The following is a 20,809-nucleotide window of genomic DNA, read 5'->3' as shown; positions in this document are numbered from 1 at the left end:
TAATAATAATAAAGTTAAGAAAATAAATTATTAAAGTAACAGTTCGCCCAACCAAAAATGACAGTTCTGTCATCATTTACTCACATGGTCCAAAAGAGTAGGCTATATGTAATACATTTTATCAAACAAAATATTTCTTTCTGAACCTTCTTTTTGTAATGCCAGTTTGATGCTTTTACACAACAATGACTTTAAAAATGCATTGATGACGCGTTACATCAAGCACTGGATCATAGGCGTCACACAGTCTAATTTAAAGATTTTTTTTTTCGCGATCGCCAACATTTCACGCACTCAGATTTTAGGAATACTTTGGCCAGTCTAATTTGATAACGCTTTTAAATTAGTGACGAGAAGTGTGAGTATCTTTTTTTCCGAGCGAAAAGAATCATTTCGAACTTCCGGTTCAGTGGTTCTTTCTTTGCGCCTTTCCGCAATTTTCACGTCATTCCCATCAGCGTGGCATTTTACATGATCTAAACATTTCAATAACGCGATATTTAATGAAACAATAATCAAATGAGTGGTTTTCCGTTCTATTAAAATATTTTTATTGAAACCACATATGTTCATGTGTGGTTTGTGCGTATTAGAACGAGATTCTTAGTTGATTCGGTGAGTTGTACAGAGCATCGCTTTCATTAACGAAACGTTAGGATTCACTTTGTGCTTCATTTATATGTTGGATTCAATGGAAAGATTCGTTCACGAACTAAATCTCGTTAGGATGAAGTTAATAACATTTTGTGGTCGGTCAGAATTTAAACAAGACGAAAAGTTTGGTTAAAAGTGGTGTGGCTGCGGTCCGACAGCTGTGAGCTCCCCCTTCACACCCTACTTTCCCAAATAGAAGGCTTCTCACGGAGAGTTCCCTGAAGCCACACAGCCAAATTTGGCTCCCCATTTCAATCCCTTGGGCAGAGGCTGAATCAACTAAAACAACACAATCTAATTCCAGTCGGTGTGGTGGCTTTTTACAGCTCAGAGACGCGCAGTTTCCCAGCTCCGTGCGTCTCTTGACTGTGTCAGATCTATAAATGGAGATTGCTCAGTGTACAGGCTTGTGTATCATAAACAACATTTCTCCAAATTAAAACGGACTCATAGTCTAATACCTACACGTGGAATTTATAGTATTGCTCCAAATCAGGGATGGTTTTCTTGGCAAGCTTTATCAGCATTTAGCGTCTATATCTCGATGCTGAGAAGGTTTATGTTGAAGGCAACAAGTTTGGAGATCGTTTTTTGGAGGATACCGCACTTTGAAAACAGCTCTTTCATTGTTTAAAAGGTTAATCATTCATTCAGTTATCTTTGACCACCATGCAAAAAGTCCATCAAGTGGACAGATAAACTGTTGAACAGGTCACACATGTTCTACTTTTTTTTTCTTCTAAGCTATATTATTTATTTATTTTAATTTTAGTGAACATTACTTTATTTTATCCGTAGATAATTCTTAATGATGCGTTCTTATACCGTACATCAAACCATTAAATTATGTAGGCCCACTAAAACCATAAGTAAAAACTGTCATGACATCATCCTTTCAGGATATGAAATCTACAAGGACAAGTAAGTGTCTCTTCGTTTTTTTTCCTATTTATTTGTTTGTTTGTTTATTTATTTAATTTAGCTTTAAATGGCACAGTGTATCATTGAACATAATTATTAGAATACTAAATTTTAAATGTAATTATACGTTTTTTAATAAACTTAATAAAATTTAAATATCAGCTTTCAAAAATGTCAAATGCAATAATTAAAAAAATTCAACGTACGTCTACTCATTTGATTAATTAAGTTATCTAACTCTGTTGTACCGCTCATTTTTCTCCACTTTGTGAACTGTGCTCTTAAGCTCCACCTCTATGGGAGTTTGTCACGAGTGGAAGAACTGAACCTCCTCCTAATACCCTCTTCAATTAAGCTGGAGGGAGGACGCAGAAAGGAGAGAAGGGGACAGATAGACGGAGGCGCGGTACCAGAGCGCTTGGAAAAATAAGGAGCAGACTGATACGCTTCACTGAGGCATGCGCTGTGCGTAAGGAAGCATCTTCAGGAGAATTCCGCTCAAGTGCCCTCTTTTGTTCTGAAAGAAGTTTAATAAAGAAGTGGATTGTGACATATCGATTACCATGGGCTGCAAAAGGCACCGTCCAAAGACTTCAGCGTCTTCACACAAGCCGAGCTGCTTTTCAATGGGACTTTCACTGTTGATTCTTCTACCTTTGTCTGTTGCCTTCAACTTGGATGTGGAGAACCCAGCGGTGTATACAGGACCAGACGGTAGCTACTTCGGGTACTCGGTGGACTTTTACATGACTGACTCAAGGTAGGTTTCTTTCTCTGATTTTATATATTGAAATTAAAAAGGCTTGGCGTGCATTCAAAGAAAAGTCCAACAACTAGACCAAGTACACAAATATACAGTTATTTAATTACAGGCAATGTAAATGCTGTTTAATAACGTTAAATGGCACGTATTGGTGTGTTTGTCCTCTCTGTTTATCCTGATATGACTGTGTCGATGTAAGTTTTTACCATATGCATTTTTATCATAGAAATGCTAATGTAGTGAAACACCTATCTGACCTCAAAATAGAGTTTTACCACAGTATGAAGTACAGTTCCATAGTATGAAGGGTTACTATCATTAAAATCTGAGAAAGTAATGAAGGAAGACTAGCCAAGTTTTTTAACCAGGGGTCTCTAATGTACTCTGGGGCAATGAAACCAGGGGTATCCCCCAACTGTTGTTTACAATCTCAGCCCAGTCTGTGCAATACCATTCAGATCAAAGCATATCACCACAGTATGGTTTTCTGTTTGTTTACCACAAGCCTAAAGTTTGTGTGCATGTTTAGATGTGAGGGGATGACAATGCCTCTGTCGGCGGCATCGCTGGTGGTTTTACTATAAATAGGAATTGACTAGAGTTAATGATGTCATAGTAAGGTACCAGCTCTCCTAAAGGGGAATGAAGATTGCCCCCCATAATTATCCCTGATTGCATGTGTTATGGTCACTTAAACCTTCATCTAACAGGAGAATCTCCAACCATTCAGAGATGAACTTTGCTAGATTATGAGTAACCCTTGGGAAAAACCTGAACTTTTTCAATGATGTAGATAAGTCACAGAATGCATGTTTTGAGGGTCAAAGACTGATCATAAGCGATGCTTCATTGCTTGGCTGATATCGTGAGTTTATAGATATCCTGTTATTATAATTATGAAAGAAAATCATCATTTAATCATGTGGGTGGAAACCTCTAAGACATTCTTCTGTGGAACATAAAGATATTATGAAGAGTGTTTAAACTGGTTTTGTTTATACAATGAAAGCTAAAGGAGTCCGAATCAACATTTTCTACCATCTTCCAGTGTATGGAAAAAAAAACCAAACATATTTTTAGGAATAACTTTTTTGTTATCCACAAGGAAAATAAGGTCATGCAAGTAAATTATGACAGAATTTTGAATGAACTATCCATTTAAGTGCTTGCATACTGAATAGTAATGCTAAGCCAATGTGACGCATAAATGATTTTATATGTAGCCCAAATACCTGCAGTCTGCCTTTGGCAAAGCTTTGAATGGAGATTGTTGTTGAATGGAGCAGCAGTTATCGTAAATGTAATCTAGCTTTGATTGCAAGACCACATGATCACCTTCCACCTGTAGATATGATCTCCGTGGACACAAGGTTATAAATCTAAGGGGAAATAGGAGGCATGCCATTCAATCATAATGCTGATCTGCTGGGTTTCCCTGCCCTTTGGCTGCATTACTCTCTTTTCAAGCTGCAGACAGCTGTGCGGCACTGTTCAGAGGTATGATTGCAGTTCTAATCAACTCACGCATGCCCTGACTAGAACACGCCACAATCAGCCATCTCCATCTGTGTTTGTCTGCTGGACTGTGTCTGGCCGTGAGCAGCTGTAGAGGGGCTTTAGTCAGAGTGGGCTCATGCTGGATCTGGTTTCTTTAGTGTGTTATTTTCAGGGAGACTTCTCCATTCCTCTCACTTTAGTCTCTTATTGTCTTTCTTTGCTTATTTTTCTCTAAGGCAGACCCTCCAGCTATTGTTTTAGTCTGCCATGATGTGTCTGGCAAAGATGAGATTCAGAAGCAGCGGATGATTTGGTGCATGACGCATGGTGGAATGAGTCAGAGGAGTGGGTGCGCACCTATAAGCGTGTGTTTCTCCGTTCTGGGTCTATGATGATGTAATTCGGCATGGTATTTCAACTCCTTACCCTGTGCTTTCAGTCTAATACTCTAGACCGTACGCCCCCAGACTCCTACACGGCATCTTGGCCTCATTCTTATGAACAGTGAAGTCATGGCAAGAGGCAGCTCTCTCAATGATGACTTCATCTGAACTTTTCACTCCCGAGATGTCGTTGTCGTCGTAGAGGAGGATGGATGGGCCTCAAACTGGAGGCTGAGTGAAATGTGAAAGAATGTTACAATATCAAGAGTTTTCTTTCCAGGCGTTCGATAGAATGTGTATTTCTTAATTTTCCAGTGTTGTATGTCGACCATTAGCTGTCTATGGGCTACCGAAATTGACTAACTGGTCTTGTGTGTTTCATTCATTAATCATATTTTTTATAAATTATTATAATTTTTTTTTTTTAAGTTTTGAAGTTAATTTTGTTCAAGTAATTTAGGAATCATTTTATCTTAGATCCTCTCTAAAATATGAGTGCTATCAAAACATACACGTTCACTAAATTGAATTTATGGCATTATATTTTAGCCGTGTGCTATATTTGTTGAATTTTTGACCGTTACCCTATTGAATGGCTGTGCATTTTTGGGTTTAAATATTTTTTTAACTGTTAGCATATGTACACATTTAGATGAACATCTTTGACACAGGATTTCATCTTTTTAAGCACAAAAACATGTATTTTATGGAAAACCCCCTTAGAACCAGGTCTGGGATGTGTTTCCCAAAAGCATTGTGAACCTAATTAGATTGTATGTACGACTGGAGACAATGTTTTCTACCTTTTCGTTGGTTTACAATGCTTTTCAGAAATTCAGTGCTGAATGTGGTCTGAAGGACAAAGACTGAGTTAAAATATGTAGTTTTGGATCTTTCTATTACATCATGCCATAGTTATAAGTTCCAGCAGTTTAAGATCCAGTGGAGTGCCTCCATATTATTCTGAGTTTCAAAAAGTAGAGGATTGATTTACGTATATTTTAGTGAAATCATAGTCAAAGTGGGATGGAAAAGCCTGTCTTCCAAACTTCATTTGAACAGCGGCAGCCAGCAGTCTGAAGACTCTGTGTTCTTTTTCTTAAAATGAAGAATCTGGTGTCAGGTATAAACTCTCTGTCCTGCATGTTCTTCTCCCTCATTCTCTAGCTCTCTAAATCTTTCTTTCTTTCTTTTTTTCTTCTTTTACGAAACATTCACTCCTGGCCTCGTCCACTCCCTAATAGTCTGAGGAAAATAGTACTCTTTGGCACGCATTTATAGAATTAGCCAGTATGCAGACCACCACTGAGAACTGCCTGAGGACAGGGTTCATGATCTTGGTGTCAGGGAGCTTTACAACTGTATACATGGAAGAGAAATTTATGGTTCTTGAATGCCGAGAGAAGAACAGTGCAGTACATATGTGCCTCTGGTCTGGTATATAAACCTAATTTGTCCTAAAAAGTATGGCTAGATGTCCTACTTGATAACTTGACTTGAGGAGATTCTCAAGTACTTTAGTTGATTATTGCAGCAAGTGTCTCCTTGTATGTTCTTGTCAGAAACCCAACAGTTATTTTACTTCCAAAAATGATGTACACCACATTCCTCACTCTGTCTTCTTTACCTTTGGATAAGAAGCTGATCCTCCGTCCCGTGAAAGGGTAAAGGTCAGGGTCTGGATGTAGGTTTGAATGTCAGAAAACGAAATGGCTTTATTTGAAATGTTTGGATTGCAGAAACAATAGAAACCGAAAACCACCATCTCTGTTCCTGCTGGGATTTGTGTGGCTCCGGATGATAAGTGTTGTTTTCAAAGAATAACGTGTTCCTATGCATAAATTCCTTTTGTGTTTATGATGTTCAAAAAGATGGTTTTTGGTGTTTGATGATTGTTGGCGACCGTCTGAAGCTTGTGGTTGAATCCGAGGAGCTGGACTGTCTGCATTCGCGGCCAAAGGCAACAAATTTACAGCCACAATGGCAGGAATATTACTGTAAAAACACCAAAAACTTTCTCACCTGCCTCTGTCTGTTTTATTACCAAAAGATTCACAAAGTTGAGGTTTACCAGGTTGCGTTGACTATCAAAACCTTCGGCACTTTACTGATAATGACCTCCTGGGGCTAGATTCACAAAAATCTTACAAAATTAATAAAGTTCTTAAGATAATTTTAAACTTTTCCATCTATCAAACTCTAAGTAGAAAGCACCTTGTGATTAGTTGCAGTATCTTTGAAGTTTTGAAGACATTTGTTCTTAAGAACGTCCCATTGTCTCGTATCGTATGCTTGAATAGAATGGTACATTGGAATTACATCATAGATGGTTTGGCCCTGATATTATGTACAGTAGATCATCCTCTGCTGTGGTCAACATTCTCACAAAGTTTACTCTCTCTAAGAAGGTCATTGTTACATCAATATTTACCTCTGTCCCTGAGTTCAGTTTGCCTTTGCTAAATACAGAGATCGACTTCAGCTCTACCAGGGTTTCATTTGCTATTTATCATTTTCAGTCTTCCTCCATGGATTAGACTGTGTTGTCTGTAGTCTTGCATCCAGCTGGAGATGGGTGTGTGTACGTTGGCTGCCAAGCTATTCTTCACCCAGGTTCTCCCTACGACGACTAGTGTTTTCCATGGAGTCCGTACAATAGAGGCCTTTGTGCGTCGGTTCAGTAGTGAAACTTTTCCATGTGACTTAAATCTGTATTTATTTATTCATGTTTCGGCTTTTTGGGTTCTTGATAAAACCTTGTTTAGCTCCTTTGGCCCGATGACATTTGGCTGTGATGGTAGTGTCAATCAGATTGGCCGGTTGTAAAATTATAGTCCACTATTTGGGTGCAACCTTAGCTGATTGGGACTGTGGGTTGGATTGTCTTTACAGTTGACAAGTTGTCTGCTTTTAATGACTTCGCTGGACCTGGCAGGCTCGCATAATAGGCTCTTGTGTGCAAGGGTGTACATGTGGTGGAAAAACAGGCATGTGTTCGATCACGGTAGAACAAATGACCCAGTCAGCTTTGTAGACGCATTGCCCTTGGGCTCCACAATGGCCTGGGGTTGATGCTTGGACTATTGCAGATCTCCATTGTTCCTGATGTACATTTTGGGTAGATCATTATCATCTTGATCTGTTCTGTTTTGGTTTATCAGGCCCCTGCTGGTCTGGCAATGACAATGAATGTCCAATCAGACAGCATTTAGATGGTCTGTTTATTGCCTGCAGGATTACAAACAAAGGACGCAAGGCATAGCATGCAAAGGTGAGCGATTGATGCGAATTGTTTGCTCCTGATGGCCCCTCTTACTCTTTTCAAGTGTGAAGATGGGACTCCATGCTGAGAAAGCTCCCTCAGAGGTGTCGACGGCCAACAGTTGCAACTCGCTATAGTATGTTTTCTGGTCTGTGTGCATGTGTGAATTATAGCTCTCGGGGGTTGTGGTTACAATTTGGTATCAAGAGATTTAAAAGGTAAAACCACAGTCTGTGTTTATGTAAATTTCATGGGGTGGTTGAAATTGTTGTCCTGTCACATATGAAAATGTGGCTTGCAGTCGAATGTCATTGTTTGTGCTTTCTTTAATGCATTTTTTTCAGACCGTTTTCTCCTACAAGAGGTTGTATGCTTTTTGAAGTGTAAACTTTTATACATTATTAAAGAGGGGACAACCTAACCTTACTTAAAATCAGCAAAATGACTGTTTGTGAAATGGAATAACCTACTTCCTGTTGTGTATTTGGTTAAAAAACAGTATGTGAGAAAAGTTCACAGTATTCATTAAACGAATGCAAAAAGTACCTGGGTGACTTCCTACTTTCGGACACTTTACTATCCCATGAGGCCATGGGAGAAGATTTGTGAATGACAATTGAAGCAACTCAACTGTCGCTGTAGTTCACATGACAAAGACATGGCGAGAATGGTATACCTGGATGACAATCATACTACAAGCATCTATACTTCGTAATGGCCACGAAGTAACTACTTATTTAAAAGAAGTGCCTTATCAGAGAGCATGCAATTATGGACATACCCTTACGAAAGGAAAATATATTTACCAATATATTTCTTTAAATATATTGTGATATATTGTAATATATTATTTTCCCTTTTTATTTTCTAATATTTTATATATTTGAATACATTTAATAATATATTGATGATACATATATTTTATAATATATTGCAAAATATACAAATGATTGCCGCTTTCAATATATTGCAATATATTGGAAAAAATAAATATATATAAGAATATATGCCTAATATATTACATAAAATTTTCCAATATACTGCAATATATTTTTGTTTCATAAGGGTAGCCATTGTCTGATCTACACCAAGTTCATTTAGTGGATACGATGGTAATTTCAGACTTAGCACTGACACCTAATTGCGTGGATGCTTTATAAAAAGCAAAAGTACAATTTTTGCTTACAAATATTGTAATTTAATCTACAAGAATATATTAGATGTTTTACTACATAAGGATAGAAATTTTTTCGTGTGGAATGTGATATGACAAATCTCAGTGTCTTTTTATTTTATTTAGCCATAAGATTTAAGTGGGAAAAAGTGCACTTTAAAGTGTATTGAGTGTAAGACCAAAAAAAATGAACATCAAATTTAACAAAATTCCCACTCTTCACTTTTTTTAAAATGCACCCTTTAGCATGTTGTTATTATGCTTTCACTTCAGCTTCCCTCTGGTTTGATAGTTATTGCGTTAATTGGCATAACAGGTATTGCAGAGCTGGCGTTTTGCAAGTCCAGCCAAGTGCTCTAGATATGGCTGACCTCTCAGCACCCGGTGTACCGATGTTGATTTCAACCATATCCTTTGGGAGGAAATGATTTTGTGGTGACATTTAAAATCTGCCTGTTTAAAACAGGGTGGGGGCATTTATCAGATCAACAGCCGAGGGCATGTGTGCCATTTTAACGGTTATTCCAGACCAGCACAGCACTGGAGCAGACATTGCACAAGTGTTTTTTGTTTTGTTTTGTTTTTTACACGAGGCTGTGACTTTTTATTGTTGGAACTAAAGGTTGTTGCATCTTGCAACATTCCAATGCATTGTGCAAACTTTGAAACAGTTTGACTATAAGTGAATGCGTTATTCATTTTCAGTTTTCAGTTCAGTTCACAAACTGAGTGTTTCATTTTCTTGCGCAAAGCTTCATTTGTTGGTATTAATACAAGGATATTTAGTGACTGCTTTCTGGTTTTCCTCCATTCCTATGCAGTTCTCCTCAGGGCTCTTGGCACACCAGCTTTGTGAGTGAGCTGTCGTCCCCCAGTGCCAGCTTACCCAGCAGTCACTGCTTTGTTCATCATCTTTGGGCCGCGACTCCCAGACAGCAGAACAGAGCACGTGTAGATCAGGTCTAGCGAGCAGACGGGGGCCAGAGAAAGTTCTTCTTCTGCCCACTTTTATCCATCTCATTATTAACTGCTTCCATCACAGCCGCTTAGCTGCTTAACGATGCAGAGACAGACTGGCATCTGAGTTAATGCTCACTGGCGTCGCGCAAAGGAAAACACCCAAAAACGAACCGTCCGGGCCTTGAATTTCACTTTGGCTTTCTTTTGATTTTGAAAATGTTAGTTCATTGAGGTCATTGGATTTTTCTTGATGTCGGAGAGTTGCAACAGTGTACACTTTGTGTTGGATCCCCTCCATATTTTCTGGGAGGACGTGGTGTGCTATCACTGTAACCATTTTTGCTAATAACAACATTCAAATTCTGCTTGCCTCTGAATAGCTTGATAATTGTTCAACTTTGTTTGAGCATAGTTTCAAAAATGTTCCTAAGGCCACAAACTGCAATCAGTCTTAAGAATTACGGTCTTGTTAATATGTCTGGTGGCCATGGGAAAACTTGGATAATCACAAATAACTAAAGTTACTTACAGAAGTGACTGATGGTAATGAATTGTTCTTGGCACACATGTTGAAATCCAGTTAGTTTGATTGATATTGTTGTTTTTTGACACACAAAGATAGGAAACACAACACCATTCAAAAGTTTGGGCACTGTGAGATTTGTATGAATATTTTTAAAACAAGTCTCTTATTCTCAGGAAGGCTGGATTTTTTTAATTAAAATACAGTAAAATTGTGAAATGTTTTATTTTAAACAGCAATTTTGCTATGCTCATGTTGGCAAAGCTTAATTTTCAGCATCCATTACTTCAGTCTTCAGTGTCATGATTAATAAACATTTCTTCTTATCAAGTTTGATTTTGTTTTGTGGAAACTGTGAAACATTTGATGGATAGAAAATATCAATCAAAAAATCTTTACTGTTACTTTTGATTCATTTGATGCATCCTACCTGAATTAAAGTTTTAATCTAAAATATAATATCCTTAAACTTTCAAACAGTAATGTGCTAAAAAGGCCTAATGTAGTATACAAAGCTTCCCCTAAAATTCATTGTTTCTTTTTTTTTTTATGCAGTTTTCGGTGCCATTTACAAAGTCATGTAATAATGGCAGATGGAGGTTTTGTGTATTTTGTCTGCTTGTGATTTTCTTGCACCTTCATTAGCAACCAGTGTGGTTTCTTGGCAAGCTTAAGCGTTCTAGTGACATAAGTTAAACAGCTGGACGATAATGAAGTGTGGAAAGGGTGGGAGAATGTTTTAAGCAGAAGGTGGTGGAAATTAAGGCATTTGCCATCTGATGGCCTCTAACCATTAGTGCCATTAGTTTTGCGTTATCAGCATCTTTCACCCGACGTTTTCTCACCACAATTTAAATAGATTATATATGTGGTGCGCCAATTAATTTTTATAGCTTTAATTCTGGTCTGATTACCAAACCTCAGAAGCGATGGGTTAACTCTTAAGACGTCCTTTGCCTTCAGTGGTGAGTATCTAGCAAGTTTAGCATTTTAGTGGTAACATATTCCAGCCAGATATTCAGACTAACTCAATTAGCTTAATTAGAGCCACACCGAGAATGGTGTTTGCATCTTGGTTGGAGTCGGTGGTCGTCTCTCTCAAGCCCCTTTCACACTGCACGTTGGACCCAGAAAATTGCCGGAACATTGCCGGGTCGCCTTCTGTGTGAACTCAAACACGTCCCGAGATTGATTTCTGGGGACCTAGTAACATTGCCGGGTTCAGTCCCGGAACGAGCTCTGTATGAACAAAAAACAGCACTAATGCCGTAAAGGGTGTGTCGTAGGGATGACGCACATTATCACGTGACTCTTTTACCAGGTGTTTTAAAGGCAGATCAGCCTTCGCGACAAAAACAATAACAAACAAAAAAAAAAGTGCAAACTGTAATGAAGCAGAGATCAGTTGTTTCCTCACTTTCCACGCAGACACGGAGATTGTTCACCAGCTTAAGTGAAAGTTAACATGCCTAGCGCTTTCGACTCGTACATTACACGTCACATCCTGATGTCATGTGTCTTTACGGGACCTTTAACGAGTTGTATGTAAACGCACGCACGCACACATTCCGGGTAATCCCTGGCAGTGTGAAAAGGGCAAAATCTAGCAACCAGGGAACAATTGTCGGAACACATTACCCGTGTATTTTCCAGAATCGCAGTGTGAAAGGGGCTTCAGAGATACCATAAGGGGTGTTAATTAACATAGCTTTTCTTCCTTAAAGTAAAATCAAAACTGATTCTGTTTACTTTGCGTTTCTGAGTGATTTTTTTTGGAGGCTTCACTTCTGAAATGATTTTGACGAATGCCTCAGGTGGTTTTTGTCATAGAGTAAAAGTAAATGGGGTCCAAAATAAAATCAAACCTGTTGATTTTCATTTGTATTTCATATATATTTGTCACACAGGTTTATGGAAGACATAAGTGTAGATAAAAGAAGGCCCACTGTTGCAAAAATCCAACCTCCAAAGGCAATGACCTCTGACCTGCGCAATAATTCAGATCACCAACTACTTACAGATGCTAATAACAGTTAAATCAACATTTGTTCTCCATATAACAGAATTGAAACAACATTCTGTTGTTCTCGTACAAGGCCAGATTGTTTTAATTAAAGTTAGCTTCACTTTGGCATTTGTTCTGCTGGAAGGCCTCCTGAAGTCTTTCTCATTTTATGTGGAGCCGTTACAAAAGCTAGCATCTAAGCCAAGAGCAATCTGGCTCTTATCATTATGCTAATGCTAGCCCAACATTTAAGCATTTAGTGGAGAAAAGAAGGACATTTAAGAGCGATGAGACCCCCCCCCCCCATAAGATAAACCCCCATTACATGCTAATTGTTTCTTATTTACAGTTCTTTCAGATCATTATCAAAACGGCCCAATTTAGGCTACGTTTCTTGGGTTTTAAGCGGAAGACACAGTTATTTACAGCAATTTGGTGTTTCTAAGTTTCCTGATAGTGAGATTTGTATATTATAATTTTGCATCAAAATGGCATATTTGAATGTACATTATTTAATGTTAGAGTAGCCTACATGTGTGCCACATAAATTGTTTTTTTTATTTGTTTTGCAAAAAGGCTCAAAGTTACTTGCTTTCTCATGCTTAAACGGAAACATTGTGGTGTAATTCTTTTATTTTAAATGAATGAATATTTAAAACGTTACCTGGTTTTGAATTACGTGGAAACTTCCAGTGACTTTCAAGATAGAACTCAAGCTTAATGAGATGAAATGAGTGTAATTTATCATAACAGATGTGCGGTGATTGTAGCTGCACTGTAACTGTACACTTGTGAGCAGTCAGCCAAAGCAGTAGTGTAAGTGTACAGCGTTCCAGGAACTCGAGCAGAAGAGTGAAAGTGCTTGGGAAAGCTAGTGAATTTGCAGCTGTTAGACGCGTTTCACATGCATCATAGAAACCAAACATTTCATCAGACTAGTGCACTTGAGTTCATTCATAGTGTGCTGGGGTTCAACTGAGGTGGACCAGCCTGTTCACGTTTGAATTATTTTTTTTTGACATTATCTGTAGGTGTTATCGCTGAGAGTGGGAATTTTGTAAGATTCCCTTATTCCCAGGAGAAAGCCAACATGGGAATCTGGGATTGATATTACACCTCAGCTGGGGTTCTATAACACCTCTGGGACACTCCCTCTGTCCATACACACATATGGCGGAAAAATGGGATACTCTGTCCAAGCCGGAAAAAGGCTTTGTTTTGGTTCCCCCCCTTATAAAAACAAATTGAGCGTCTGCTCTTTTTGTGTGTGTGTGGTTTGTGCTCCAGTTGTAGTGGCCTTGAAATGTGGTGACCCCAACAAACATTTCTATGTTTAATGTCCTCCTCATTTATCCGTTGATCCACTGTTCAGGCCTTTTCTTTCTTCGTCTGGCATTCCTCCCAGTGCAGGATTTGTAAACTGTCCTATTAAATTATTCAATTCTTTTACTGTCATTGCACAACAAATCTTGTTGCGTGACTTCCAAAGCATAATCTTTTTTTTTTTTTTAGAAAAGACTGAAGAAAACCCCAAAACATTGAAAGTCAGTTTAGAAATATGACGAATTGGCTTTTATTTTGATGGTTTCAGGTTTCATTTTAGTTCAAGGCAAAAACATTTTACACCAAAATATAGTTTTTTTTTTTATTATAAAAAATATTTAATAATTTCTTAATAGGGTGTTCCCATTGCTACCATTTCAATTGATTTTTTTTTTACTTGGTTGCAACAGAATGTAACACATTTCCATAGTACACGATCGTCCTTCATTTTATGACCTTGATGATGATAATGCTCTCAAATTTTTAATTCTTTGCCTCCAGACACACTGTTTTTTGTAAATAACAGCTGAGAAAATCCAACCCTCTTATTTAGGATGTGGTCAATGATTTGTCTTCTGCTTGCTCTGCTGTTTACAACTCAAGTGGTCATCTGGTCCTACCTATAGGACTCTATCTCTGCAGTCCATCTAAAGTGTGCTTGATTCTCCATGGCTGACCGAAGGGTTCACTGAATACAGCCTTTGTGAGGAAGCTCTCGTAACGCTCTCGTAACGCATGACTGAGACCAGCCCTGGGGACAGGAAAGGGTGTTCTCTTCCTGTACCTTAACCCCCCCACCAGAGATGCCCTTAGTGCCCTCTTACAAACACCTCCACACCCCCATTCCCCTTCTCTCAATGGGCCAACCTTAATGAAAGGAAAGATGATAGTAAGTTTACAGACAATGAGGTCATGGCGGCACTGCACCAATCCATGCCGGCTCTTGGAAAATTAGACACAGATTAGAAGAGCAGGGACTGTGGAGTGGCTGTCTGACTCTTGGGTACATTTGAGAGAGCTTGTTTCGAATGTCAGATCTTAAGAAACAATGTGCGATTACCTTTCTAAATGGTCATTCTCATAATTTTCTCATGACTGATGAAAAAATAGGGGAAAACATTTTTTAGATTCACACTATCGTTCAAAAGTTTAGGTTCGGTACATAAAAAAAAAAAAAAAAGAAAATATGTTTTTGAAAGAAGCCACTACTGCTCACCAATTTACTTGATCAAAAATATAATTTCCACCACGGAATAACAAAAATAAAAGCTAGTTGCAACTTTTTAGCTTAGAGCTTTGATTTCTGATATGAACTCTCAATTGCGAGTTTCAATTTCCGAATTGAAAGCTTAAATGATATTTTTACTTACAATTGTGAGATTGCCACACAATTCTGACTTATCTCACAGAATTGCGAGATGTAAACTCGCCATTGTGAAAAAAGTCAGATTTGTGAATTAAAAAGTAGCAATTAACTTTTATGTTTTTATTCAGTTGGGGAGACAAGCTTCCATAAAAAAAAAAATATGAATATATTACAATGTAAATAAAGCTTTTTATGTCAGTGAAGCATCACATGATGCTTCAGAAATCATTCTAATATGCTGATTTGGTGCTCAATAAGCATTTTATTTGTGGAATCCGTAATAAATTCTTTAGAATTATTTGATGAATAAAGTTCAAAGAACAACATATATCATCTAACACACAATTTCTGTCACTTTTGATTAATTTAATGTTTCGTAATTTAAATAAAACTATTCATTTCTTAACAACAAAAACAAAAAAATTCTTACTGGTCCCAAACATTTGACTGTGTTCTTAAAAAGAAGGAACCAAGCCATATTCAGAGCCCAGAATATCAGATAATTTTGACGTGAGCCTGTAAGAAACCACCTAGCAACCACATAGCAACACACTAAACACCATTCAGCACATCTTAGAAACCACATAGCAATGTCCTGGCACTCGCATTTTATTCAAAGAATGTAAAAATATAGTTTTAAACAGCTGTTCCTGTTTTTTTTCACTCGTCCTGTCAAACCACAATTGTTTCTTCCTCTCAGTTGAGAAGTTTATTTTGTTTATGAAGTTTTGACATGTGCACTACTCGGAGATCATGCTTTTAAATATGTGTCTATGTTTGTCTGTATGTGTTCAAATATTTGGTTGCGTTTGTGAGAACCCAGGGGGGATAAACAGCTGTAGAAGCAGCACTAGCTCGACTTCAGCAGTCTCGGCTCTTGTTTTCTCATTGACTTATTACCCAGTGGGCCTGGTGTGTGTGGTTGTGTGTTGGGGTCACATGTTGCCAACCAAGTTACTAACTTTTGCACATGGCCACAGTGTTACATAATTCAGCTATGGTCGATTATTAAGCAGTCCATTTCTTCAAAAACCATAAGTTGTCTGCTGGCCTTTATCATATGTTAATCTTAATTGAATCCGAAATCAGACTAATATCAGCTTTTGAATTCTAGGAAAATGAAGCTAACTCTAAAAGTAACAACCCTACTAATGTAATAATGTAGCATGACAGAATCTAATTTTTGATTGTAACTCAACATGCTGCTGATTCATAATTGCTTCCCAACACTTTTCATCGGTCTTCTTCTTCAACATAGAAGGATAATTGTTGATTTGCAGCTCTGATGTTCCAAGCCTAACCCTATAACAAAGCTTCCTGTAGACTTTCTGTGAGTCTGAACACTGTTGTATTTGTCCTGTTCTCTTATAAATATTCCTCATAGTCTTATTAGTATGCTAACAGCTTCCTTCATCTTTTTTTCTCTTTGAACAGTGTGAGTATTATAGTTGGAGCTCCCAAAGCCAACACCAGCCAGCCCAACATCAGAGAAGGAGGGTCGGTCTTCTACTGTCCATGGAGCCTCAGCCAATCACAATGCAGCAGCATAGAGTTTGATATACAGGGTAAGTCAAACTGACCAGTGGATGTGGGTGGTCACTAAAGATTCAACTCAATAAGCTCTACATATTGCTACTTTACCATATTTTTAGCTGATTACTTACAAATCAGCTGCTGACATGTTGACTTGTAAGTAATCAATGTTTGCACAAAATATGCATTCAAACTCAGATAAGCGATGATTAATCGTCTGTTGTTTCTTTCAAGGTTTTGAATTTTTTTTCTTTGTTGGCCACATTAGTTTGGTTGCCAAAATTTTAGTGCATCAGTACAATACATACTATGGTTTTGATCCTCAAATCAAGTTTATTAAGCTTGTGCAACTAATTTAGTGAATGAGAATGTACAATGCTAATTTTACCAACAATTAAATCGGATCCAGTGTTTTGACTTCAGTTTCTACATCCTCTCTAAAACAATCCTAGTGTTGGTGGAAATCTGCTCCTTCTGCTATGCAGCTTCCTGAAAGCTAGCACCTTTTGGTCGCAAAGCCCTTCTCCTTTCAAAGTGTAGATTTTGCTCTGCGAGGGTGATGGAAGTTTGGGTTTAGATGAAGTGAAAGCAGACAAGTGCTCAAGCAGATTTCCTGAAGTACATGCAAGCTCTGTTTTTCTTAAATTAGATGCGTTTCTCAGTAGAACATGTTAACTAGCAACTGCTAAACATTGGTTGAATTGAGTAGATAGAGATGGTTTTATGTAGTTTCTTTCTGGAAGTCTGATTCTGATGCAAGAATGTCATCACGACCAAAAAGATCATATATTATTGGCCAGTCAGGAAAAGACTCAACATACAGAAAGAAAAAAAACACCACTGGAAGAATTTCAAGTGGTGTTCACAACAGATATTCAATCTTGATATGAACCGAGACTGTGCAGCTTTGTGGCTGTCTTGTTAGTGCCTGCGTGTTAACATTGCTAGCATTGTTGGTCGTTGATCTACTCGCCATGCCAGAATAATTTCAGTTGTGGTGGTGACGTAAAACATAAAAAATGCATTTCATTAGGATTCAGATTTCTGTGCACTACAACAACCAGAAAAAAAGAATAAGTAGAGACCAATTGTGTACCGTCTCTTTTCTTGAAGCAGACAGAGTCTTAAGAACTGTTCCAAGTTGCTGAGTATGTAGAACACGTGTCAGGGGACAATGAAGTGTTCACATCTCAGTGAGAGACTGTTGGCTTCATTCCTTCAGAATCAAAGTCTCCTCTGAAAATCCAAGCTGTGATTTACTGTCTATTACTCAAACACAGGGAGGTATATTCCAACAAAACTGTCACAAAGATCCATCATTTCAACTTTTCTTTGGTTTCGAAACTTATGACGCACAGCTGCATGTTCTAGAAAACAGCCAGGTACGTCATATAGCAGCTTTTACTCTGTAGGGCTGTTTTAGCGAACGTATTGTGTGCTTATGAGTCATGTTAATGTCATGCCCTTCTTTTTATTACGTTTGACTTTAAATAAAATCTAATTTTACTTTGGTTTAACTCAATAGTCAAGCAGAAGATCATAATTGAATCAAGCTAATACCCTGTGACGTGTGATGCATGGCAGAGGCTGGTTTAGCCTCGGAGGTTAATGTTTATCCAATGATCATTCAATTAGATGTCAATCAATCCTGACAGATCCAACATGGTTGATATTTTGACAAATGGTTTTTATGCGTTTACTTCAATTTCATTCAGTGTCAGCAGTTCAGGACATGAAATAAAGGCAAGATAATAACCACCTTTTTCAGCACGACTGGTTCAAGAAGTATTTACCCCCATTATTCGTGTGGTGGATATACCCTATATTAGACTATTATATAGTAGTATAGTGGTTCAATGCATTATATTATGGAGAAGAAGACTTTTTTTTAAGCACAATAACAATGCCGGGAACCGTTTTTGCATGAGCTAATTTTATATGTACATATACGCAACTCTGTATTTCTGGGCTGTCTGAAAAACGTCTCTATATGCTTCTGCGCACTTTGATTTGTATGTGACAACAGCTCGTGATTTCAGAATTGAGCCAGCACCGCTTCAAATCCAATACGTATAATACTTCGCTCAGTTTGTTAAAAACATGCTTTAAGAAATTAAATGCCACTGTGTGTTGTTTGGAAACGAACAGTTCTTTACGTTGGCAAAATTGTGCAAAACAGACAACATTGTGTCTAAAATAACACCATATTAACTTCTCACTAACAGAACTGTTGTATAAGATCAATATCACATTTGCACTTGTGTGAATAATATAATAACACTTATTGCTTGTGTGATAATGCTTAACTATATGAGGCAAATATGAGACAAAAACTACCCAACACTTTATTAGTACATAATTTTTTTTGGCAATGAGTCATACTTAAAAATCTATTTGTGTAAAAAGATGAATGACAGCCCAGTCTTACTGTTGCATCCATTTCCATTTCGCATTTAGTCACAACAAATATTTCAAATAAAGACCTCAGCACTTAAATCCGGGCTTGACCCTGCAGCCCCTGATGCTCTATCGGTTCTCTTAAGTGGGCTGCAAGAGGGTCACATAGTACTTCCTCCTCCCGAACATCCCTCAGTTACAGAGAGCATTAGCTAATCGTGTCTGTAGATCTGACCTCTTTCCTCTTCCTCTCTGATAAGAAAATAACAGAGAATGATGAGAGTGGGCGGGAATCGGAGGAAAGCGAGCGTTGACTCTTGTCTCTTCTCATTTCCCTGTCTCTCGGCATCTTCCCTGGGGACGCGTGATGTGATGACTGAATTTAGCCATGTGGCTTGTGCTTTCCGCTACCCCTCCCTTTGTCTCACACAGATTGAGATACTCCACTAATGGGGCTCTTCTCTCATCACTGAAAGAGAGAGGTGTGTGTGTGTGTGTGTGACCTCTTCACCTCCACCGTCCCACGAGAGAGTCGGCCAGGTCGTCTTGGCCTGACTCCAGGAACTGAGAGCACTCACAGGATTAGCAATAGACGGAATTTTGTTTAAAATGGCTGTAAATTTCAGCAAAGGTGTCTCTTAAGGTGCCTTAATTGTTTGAATACTTCCTCTTAAATCCTGTAGGTGACATCAGCATTAGTGTCACGTTACCAGACTAATGTCTGGTCCACATTGCAGCTTACTCTGGCCAACAACCACCCACTTTGACATTTGGTTAAACCAAGAACTCCTTTTTATATGATGTTTAAGATGAAGTTAAATTTAACCTTGAGGAAAGCGGAACATGTCATTTATTTACTATTAACAACAACAAAAAACTAATAAATTTTGAAGATTGAGTTGAATCTTCCACAAACCATATATTAAATAGTTTTTTTAATATATATATTTAAAATTTGTTTCATTTATCAGCACAGTTTTTTGGTAGTGAAATTTTTGTTTTATTTAGGTGGGTTTAGTGTTTATAATGTAACATTTGTCAAATTAATTCTAGAGCTTTTAATATTTATTTTTAATTCGTTTCATAATTTATTTGAATGTAGTTTCAGGTTTTTTTTAGTCAATGAAAACCATTTTTATTTGACTTTTGTTTATTTATTTTCATGTTCATGAAATGTAAATTAATTTGTGGCCTTTTAAAAATTATTTGTAGTTATTTTGATAATTTTTAACTAATGTTTTTTTTTTTTAGTTAAGGAAAACATTTTTATTTAACCATGTTCATTTATTTTTTATTTTGTTTATTGTTTAGAGGTTTATATTGTGCCATTTATCAAAAATGTTAAATAATTTATGGCTTTTGAAAATGTTATTGTAGTTATTAAATTGTTTTGTTTTGGTGAAGTTTCAGGTTTTTTTCTTTTTTTTCCAAAGTTAATGAAAACATTTTTTTTTTGACTTTTTGTTTGTTGATTTATTTTTCTTTTATTATTTTTGTTTCCTTTTATTTATTTGTTTTTGTCAAAGTCAATATCATTAAGATCTCATGTTAGGTCTTTCAAGATTTGCTGTCATTATAAGTCGGTCCATGGAGAAAGTGAATAACAGCCCATTTTACGCTCTATTAACATCTTACATATTGTCAGCAAATATTTCAAACAAAGACCTCACCACTTAAATCTGAAAACGAATGTTTCAGCTGTTTCCAGTTTTGTTTCTTTGAAAGATAATCAAACTGCTCAGAAGTTGTGTTAAGCCATCCAATCAGATTAAACGTGTAAATAAATGCCCAGATTCAATCTTCAACAGTTGTAACTCAACAGTATCTTGCATCAGAGTCTTAAACAATCACGACTGATGTTCTGACATAAAGGGAAATCTCGTCCAGTTTTGGGTAGCTCTCCCCTAACTGTAGCCAAACAACACCATTTTCTCCACCTTCCCTGCTGAGCTTTATCTTCCCAGCTGTATGTGATGTGGAAAGTGAGATAATTGTTAGTTTTAACGGCCCACCTCCATCGACGTTGCCCCCCCCCCCCCCAACCATGT

General features: G+C 37.6%; 1 protein-coding gene across 1 annotated transcript in view; it reads left to right on the top strand.

Moving 5' to 3' along the window:
• The first annotated feature begins 402 nt into the window (after positions 1-402).
• The window catches only part of LOC128011333 (integrin alpha-5), a 47,650-nt gene continuing 27,243 nt past the window's right edge, over positions 403-20,809 (top strand). The window contains exons 1-3 of the mRNA XM_052593608.1: positions 403-1,575; positions 1,862-2,335; positions 16,266-16,396. Of these exons, the coding sequence (XP_052449568.1) occupies positions 2,139-2,335; positions 16,266-16,396 (328 nt within the window). The 5' untranslated portion in view covers positions 403-1,575; positions 1,862-2,138. The remainder of the gene's footprint in view (positions 1,576-1,861; positions 2,336-16,265; positions 16,397-20,809) is intronic.

The sequence above is a fragment of the Carassius gibelio genome, chromosome B23, assembly GCF_023724105.1.
Source record: "Carassius gibelio isolate Cgi1373 ecotype wild population from Czech Republic chromosome B23, carGib1.2-hapl.c, whole genome shotgun sequence".
NCBI lineage: Eukaryota > Metazoa > Chordata > Actinopteri > Cypriniformes > Cyprinidae > Carassius > Carassius gibelio.
The sequence above is the reverse complement of the archived record's forward strand: the minus strand, read 5'-3'. Positions and strand labels throughout refer to the sequence as shown.